Here is a 7,886-nt window from a genome sequence, read left to right on the forward strand (position 1 = left end):
TTTTCCTTTTTAAATAAAAAATTGTGTTGATGGGAATGAGTGAAGCACAGTGAAAATACCTTACTCACATCTTGCTTACTCCCACTCCCACTGAGGACAGTGAGAAAACTGCCATTGACTTCAGTGGGAGCAGAATCCATGCCTATTCTGTGTTAGCACTTTCTACTGAGTAATAACAATCCGCTCTTTATATTTGTCATCTTTAAAACACTTTGCAATTGTTAAGCTTCATTCTTTTTTAAATGCTGCAGCAAGGAGGCTCAGAATTTGTTCCTGTGATAGTGAATCGTGCAGTTCTCCGGTCAATGAGCCGGAGGGATGTCCTGATTAAACGCTGGCCAAAGCCATTACAGTGGCAGTACTTCCGGTCCTTGCTACCAGATGCTTCCATTACCATGTGTCCAACATGCTTTCAGGTATAAGTAATGTTTTCATTGGGGTCTTTGAAAACTCATTCCTAATGAGAAGCTAATTGAAATGACCCTGATACATTAATTTCTAACCCTCGATACATACCTTCGGAAGTCCTGAATAGTAAATAAAGAGAGCAAAATGCCCTGTGCTACATACAGAGAGGATAGGCCTTGCCAGAAGGGCTGGCTTCAGAATAGCTTGTGGTAACTGAATTTGTAGAATGAAGTATTTGGGGACTTCGCAGTGATGGCAAGAATTGTAGCCACTCAAGAAGTCCTAAAGTGAACTAAAAGAAGGGAAACATTGATTTTTTTTCTCTGCCTTTCTAACCTTATAGCCTGGTTTAGTGGGGGCATTCAGCAAGTAAAATGATTTTTTTTCTTTGTAGTTCCCCCACCGCAGGTATGTTTTCTTCAAAATATTCAATAGTTTGGATATTTTTGGTTATGTGGTAGCAGAGAAAGCATCCTAAAGTCCACCCTCCTTTCTCACAGAGCAGTTGGGTTTCACTGGTTGGATGAACTGACTTCCATAGCCTCCACACTTCTTTAATGAAATATTTGCTCTTATATTCCAAATTATAGCTGTTACAAACAGCTGTAAATTACTTGTTATTGTGGAAACATGAACTCTCTTGTAACAGTAGCATCAGGTATTCTGAGCCCTAGCAAAACCATTCCATCTCAGTTTCCTTTTCCTAGATGTGAGCCAGTAACAGTGTAATAGATACGCCTAAATCTGTTCCTAATTCACAGATGTTTCATTCAGAGGATTATGAGCTCCTGGTGCTCCAGCATAACTGTTGTCCATACTGTCGGAGAAGAATTGATGAGTCAAACCAGTGAAAAAGATCCATCCAAGAGATCTTTCTGCTATCACAGTGAAATGCATTGTAAACTAATCAAGCTTTCTTAACAATTTGGTTATGTTGTTACATATATTTTCTCACTCTGTGTATGTTTCATAAGCAGTGGAAAAAGAGAAACTGTTAAATGTCACGTTGTGTCCTATCCAAATGAAATTTTATTTTTATGAGCAATGTAATTACAGAATTTCTATTTATTGCTCTTTGTTTTGTATATAACCACAGAGCCAAATGGGAAAAAAATGTACATATATATTTTTAAGGAAAATTCCAGTTTTACTTTCAAGTGTCCTATGTTTATCATGGCAACCTGCCAGTGTGCCACAGATTCGATAGGAACGTTTTAGGGTGAGATTCAGCCTTGAGATAATTCAGTTGACCTCATTGATTTTGCCCCTCTTTATGCCAGGGTTGAATTTGGTCCTTAATATGTACTTGGTTGTTGACAGAACTTGAAATAAAAAGGGGAAGTTTTTGCGTCAGTGTTTTATTTTCTTTTGAGCATTTGCTGCAATCTTTCTCTGAAATGGAATTTCCCAATGGGAATGTACCTTTTATATCGTTTCGGCAGAGAATAGCATTACATTTAGGAGCTCTTACACACATTGACTCACACGTTAATGAACACATGATTAAAACCCTAGTGTGGACAAAGCAAGTTGTAGTTTTAATATGAGTCAACTGGTCAAGGTAAACCCTAACCTCCCCACCAGGTTTTACATAGACCAGCTAACACATTTCAAATCAAGTCACCATGTCTACTGGGATTTTAGTATTTGTTAGCCAATGTGTATTAAAAACACACCTTTTTTCCTAGTGAAAAAATAAAAGCCACCGATTCATCAGGTGTAATGAATATATTGGAGGGTTCATGAAATGTGCCAGCTTGACAGGCATGGAAGGTAAAGGCTGGCCCCTATTTAGCCACAGAACAGGTACATTATGGGCTTGTCTTCACTGCAAAATTAACTCTGGCTCTTGCTCAGGTGTTGCTCCTAACCTGGCTTCCATTTAAACACACAACCTCGGGCCCAAGTATGGTGCTGATTTTAATTCAGGCTAGCTGGCCCATCCTGGGGGAAAGGCCAAAGCCTGAGCGCATTTTACACTCAGGCTGGTAATCCACCCACTTTTCAGGGAGTGCACAGGCTAAACCATTCAGGTATTGGTAGCTTTCCAATGCCATCCTACAGTTTCCCCTGTGTGCCCAGGACAGACAAGTTTTCCCACAATCCACTGGGAAAGAATCATAGAGCAGCACAACTTACTGTAGCACTAAGAACCGTGTGATATGACCCCAGAAGTCCTAGAGCCTCATATAGGTATGTGCACAAGGGTGGACTAAAAACTCAACCATGGCTTCACAGCGTGGTTGCTCACGTCTGGGCTAGGCTAGTGCAGGTGCTGATCACCTGAGTTAACTCTGCAGTGAAGATGTGCCCTAAGAGTAGTTGCTGTGCAATCTTTCTCCACCACTATGTTTCAACCCTCACCTGTGGGGAGCAATTCTAGGAGGAGAGAAAGTAGTTCATCCTGCATTCCTATTGGGTCCTCTGCTTTTCTGCTAATACTGCCCTATAGGATGCTAACTGAGGGAATGATTTTTCATTATGTGTATACTGCACTAACCTAATAGTTGGACTTCGGAATAGGCCACTGAACAAGCAGTTAGCTGGTAACAACTATAGGTAGGTAATCACTTGGGCTGAATTTGAGCAAGTGACCTAGAAGTGATAGGTTTCTTCATTATTTTTAGTCAAATGTAGATAACAGGTAAGAGTATGCACACAGTATACATGGTTATTATAATCATGCCTACCACAAGTTTCCCTGTGTTTTCAAAGGAATATGATATTCATCTTTGCTTACTGTCCTAAACCGTTGGACAGTGTTTCTGCATGCTGTTAAACAGCTACCACAGAGGCAGCTGAATTTCAGTGGTGATTGAAATGATTCCTATGTGTACTTTAAATTGCTCTAAAAAGTGACTTAAAAAATAAATAGCTTCAATGGGCTTCCATATCTCTGTGATTCTGGATCAAATTTTGTTTGACACTTTAAAAAAATATGCTGTTCTGACTACCAGCCTTGTAAACATACTGATCTAAAAGTCCTGACCTTGCTTTCTTACTTGTAAATTACTGTATGTAATGAAGACTGTGCAGTTGGAATTAATAAACCGTTCTGTTTGATACGGGAGCCAGAATTAGAATCTAGCTCGTTTTCCCATAATTGTGTTGGTTTTGCAAAGCCACCAGGAGTGAAAAGCAGTAAAAATAAGTAGCTATGATTTGTAATGACAGGCGAGGAAAATGTTTTGAGCACTTTTCTGACCGTAGATGCACTTTGTTTGAAAAGCACTTTTTGGTGCCTTCTGGAGGAAAGATGCTGTGTAAAAGTAAGTCATGATGTGTAAATAAATGTTAGGGCCAATGTATTATGTACTGTAGTAGTCCCAATTTGCCCTGTGACATTGAAGCTGTTCTTATGTAACTTCAGCATCTTCTGACAATAACACATCATGATAATTCTATTTTTAGAGTTTTATTTTATCAGCTCACAAGATGGTACCAAAAATGACCTTTCCTGCTCTGCGTCCCTTCAGCCACTTACCCTTCACTAGACCTGGTGTGGATAGCAGCATAGACCACTTTCTGGAACTTGTCCTATGCTTGTTCTTTTATCCTACTACTACTTGCCTTCGCTATCTGTGACGCGCTTCAGGCTCTAAGCTGTGGACAGCAGTTGCAATCTCAGCAATGGCTTACTGCATCAAAGCTTAATGTGACAAATTTGAATATCTGGAAGGATAAACCTTTAATCCTACTGTATGCCCAGGTATATGTGCTAACAAGTACGTTGGTGCTTAGATAACTGCAATACAACTTGAAAGTAGCTTTGGAAACAAGAAAAGTTCATAGAGGTGGAGTTTTTGGAATGGGTAAATATATTAGGACATGGTGTTTGCATATAAGTGTATAGAAAGACTGTCTCCTCATCTATACAAATGTCACAAGTGCGCATTTTCCTAGTTCAAGTACTATATTATATGCACCTTAGTCTTCCTCTGATATTGTGAGGCATTCCAGTTCCCGTGATGCTATGACACTGTTTTCAGTGACAAGCTGGGTGGGGTAATATCTTTTCTTGGACAAACTTCTGTTGGTGAAAGAGACAAGCTACGCAGCGCTCTTCTTTAGGTCTGGGGAAAGTGACAGCTAGATACAAGGTGGAACAGATTATTTAGCATAAATAGTTAACACATCTATTTTCGAACATTTATGACCATGAGACATTCCCCTCGTGGACTGAAGTTTTCCATGCATGGTCTCTCCTGAGACCAAATGTTTGTGCACTTCCTGGATGTAAAACTTGAGCAAAATCCCTCCACTGACTCTCTTTAACATAAGGGCTAGAGTTTGAAGCTGATGCAGGAGGAAGTCTGTTTACTCCATTTTCCTAACTAAACTGTATATACTATGCTAGCCCAGTTAGAAGGGCTTGGGCTGGAGAAATAAGACTAGGATGGGACACAGGCATTGCCCAGCATCCTAGCTCTAGCCAAAATTGCTGTATGGCCTTGAGCTAGTCATGCCTCCTCTGAGCCTCTACTTCCCTATCTGTAAAACTGGGGAGATGATCCTGGTCTAGCTGACTGGAGTGGTGAGAATTAGTGAATGTTTATATAGCACTCTGAATGTTAAGGGCTAAGTTTATATTGTTTACCACTAACAAAATGTAATAAAAAGGCAGAGGAAAAAAATAGATTTTGGGGTTTAAGTAGTAGTAATGGTGGTATGATACTTGAGAGAATTGCGTTCTCCATAAGAGATTCTCTCTCTACTGTTAACTTCAGTGTTTTCATCCCCCCTTCACATACTGTCCCATGGACTCTGTAGACCTAAAAACAACCAATGTCCAATTACATTTTTCAGTCTAAATAATTACTTTAAAATTATTCTCAATGTACTGAGAGGGAAAACAGAGAAGCATGGACCATCTGGGAGTTTCAAACAGCAGATTCCCCTGTAGCTATCGTTGCCTTATCAATTTAGTAAGTTGATGCGTCAGAAAAGTTTGAGTGATAGTTCGAGAGATTGAAGTCCCCTGACTTCCTGCAGAGCAAACAGAACATTAGCATTAGTTCTGTGAGAGTTGCTACATGGCCCTGCCAAATGTGCACCTCACCACTGAGCAAGAGGGAGATGGGAATTATTATTTGCTAAGCACTGCCACTGGTACTGTAGAAATAGCAAATAAAGACAAGCTTTGCCAGAAGGAGTTGAGAAGATAACACAACAGGAGACCCAGAGACAGGTGTTAATGTTTCACTTTTTCATTTCTCCCATCATCACAAAATATTAGGGCAGACGAGGCATGTGGCTGATGTAGGCTAAAGGTTGTAGGCATCATAGAACAACTAGCTCAGTCAGTCCTTGGCCTCTCCGCTGTCAAGACTCCAGCTGGGATGCCAGTTATGAAGCAGCTATCTGGCTGCCTGGAACTGTACTGAGACTGCCACCTCATTTCACATGGGCCACAGACCAGCTTTCAGATGATAACAGGGCTTGGGCCAAGCTCCAATTGGTAACCTAGAGTTCAGAGGCTGCATATCCCATTATCAGTTCCCTGAGTCATTCAGCCTCTACCCCACCACACGTAATGTGGTTTTTACATCATAGTTATGCATTCCTTTGAGGAGGAGAAAAAGGGCTCAAAGCTCATCCCTGCAACCTGCCTCCACTGTGCTAGCACATCAAGAAAGTACAATGCGGGTACTGGACATGCTTACAATAGAAAATACTACACACCTACCCCTGCTGATAATTATATTTCGGCTTTCTCTAGTGCTTTCCACCTAAGCAACCCAAGGTGTTCTGCAGCCATTAATAAATTAAATGTCACAACACCCCTGGGAAGCAGAGAAATATTATGATCCCCATCACACAGCTGGGGCAACGGGGGACAGAGCAGCTACTGCCCATGAAAATGACCTATCATTTGGGTACCTCTATTTTCTGACTGCCCTGCTTTAGCTATGTTGAATCCAGCTTTCAGAAGTGCTGAAAACTACCAATCCAGGGGAAGTCAATGCAAGCTACTGGTGATCAGCCCTACATCTCTAAATGGGGTACCCAAAAATGGAGAGACCCGATCTTGGTGATCAGTTCTGAAAATTTGCACCTCAGTGAATTGCGTAAGGCCACGCAGCCAGCACGAGGCAGAGCTGGGACCGGAAGCAGAGGTTATACTGGTGTCTGGTTTTCCCTCTATTCTGTACGTGATATCTCTGTGTGTGTTATAGATTAACAAAGGGACTTAGGTGTGGTGATGCTGAGCATTGCCCCACCACACTCTGAGGCAGCTACAAAATTGCTGGCATCTAGGCTCCTTTTTCTATGAATGGGGAGAAACAGCACCTCAGAATGGGACCCACAAAAACACTAGGGGGTCCCTGTTTAAGCTAGCCAATGGGAGACACCGAGCCTAGACGTCCATGCTAGGCACCTAAAGCCAAACTCCCCCTGGTTGGGATTCTCAGCTGCCAACCCCCTCTTGAGGTTACGCACTTAGGCCATTTTAGCAAGATGCCAGGGGAAGAGGGTTGGGAGGAGGAGGATCACCACCCTTATAACTATTAGCCCAGTGGTTAGGTTACTCACCTGTAGGGTTGTCACCTGTGAGGTACAAGAGATTGAGACCGCCAGGATGGTCCTGAGCCTATAAAACTGGACAGCTGGCAGTGTGTACTGAGCACCCTGTACAGCTTTCCCAGGACAGCTACCTCAAAAAAGGGGTGGTCCTGGGAAAAGATGGCAACCTTACTCACTGGGATGTGGGACACCCCTGGTTTGTCCCCCTCCTCACTTGAGTGGGCGAAGGGATTAACTTTGATCCACCATCTCTTAGATGAGTGCTTGAACCACTGGGTAATGGGATAGTCAGATGGCGGGGGAGGGGATTCCCTCACTCTTCCTGTTGAAGCGATTCCACTTTGGATAAATAATGAAAGGCCCATTGGGCCAGAGAGAGAGCATGCAAACATGAGAAAGACTCTGTAGCCCTCTGGCTAGCACAAAGGAGATTGAGGATCCAGTCCCTCTCCTCCAATGACATCTTAAAATTATTTATCCACAGTGGAACAGCTTTGACAGGAGACTGAGAGATCTCCATCTCAAAATAGCCCATAGCCCCGTGGCGAACGCACTCTCCTGCAAGATGGCAGCTTATAGTTCAAATCCCTTCTTTCCCCTCAAGTGGAGGGATTTAAACTGGCGGTCTCCCACAACCCAGGTGAGTACCCTCCAGTGGGCTAAAAGTCATGAAGGGGCTCGTCCTCTGCTGCCATCTTGTGTAAGCTCACCTATAGAGGGACTGAGCCATAGATGAGCTCAGAGCATGCTTACTGGATCCAGTCCTGCAGGTGAGTTAGGTGGAGAAATGCCTATTTCCCCCTCATTCATTCCTGGCTCTGGGGCTTAGGTGTCGGGACACTTGGCATGGGTCTGTGGTGCCTATGCCCAGAAGTGAAAATATTGATGCCTAGGGAATTTTTATTGCAAAAACTTAGGTGCCAAGTGAGTTTAGGGTTTGGTGGCTGCTGATT

At 42.6% G+C, this 7,886-nt stretch overlaps 1 protein-coding gene across 5 annotated transcripts in view; it reads left to right on the forward strand.

The window, feature by feature from the left end:
• IFT122 (intraflagellar transport 122) overlaps positions 1–1,757 on the forward strand; it is a 47,793-nt gene extending 46,036 nt beyond the window's left edge. For all 5 annotated transcript variants that reach the window (XM_043551606.1, XM_037905574.2, XM_007059944.3 and 2 more), the window contains 2 exons: positions 252–416; positions 1,170–1,757. In XM_043551606.1, the coding sequence (XP_043407541.1) occupies positions 252–416; positions 1,170–1,259 (255 nt within the window). In that variant the 3' untranslated portion in view covers positions 1,260–1,757. The remainder of the gene's footprint in view (positions 1–251; positions 417–1,169) is intronic.
• The last annotated feature ends 6,129 nt before the right edge of the window (positions 1,758–7,886 follow it).

The sequence above is a fragment of the Chelonia mydas genome, chromosome 7 (assembly GCF_015237465.2).
Source record: "Chelonia mydas isolate rCheMyd1 chromosome 7, rCheMyd1.pri.v2, whole genome shotgun sequence".
Classification (NCBI taxonomy): Eukaryota; Metazoa; Chordata; order Testudines; family Cheloniidae; genus Chelonia; species Chelonia mydas.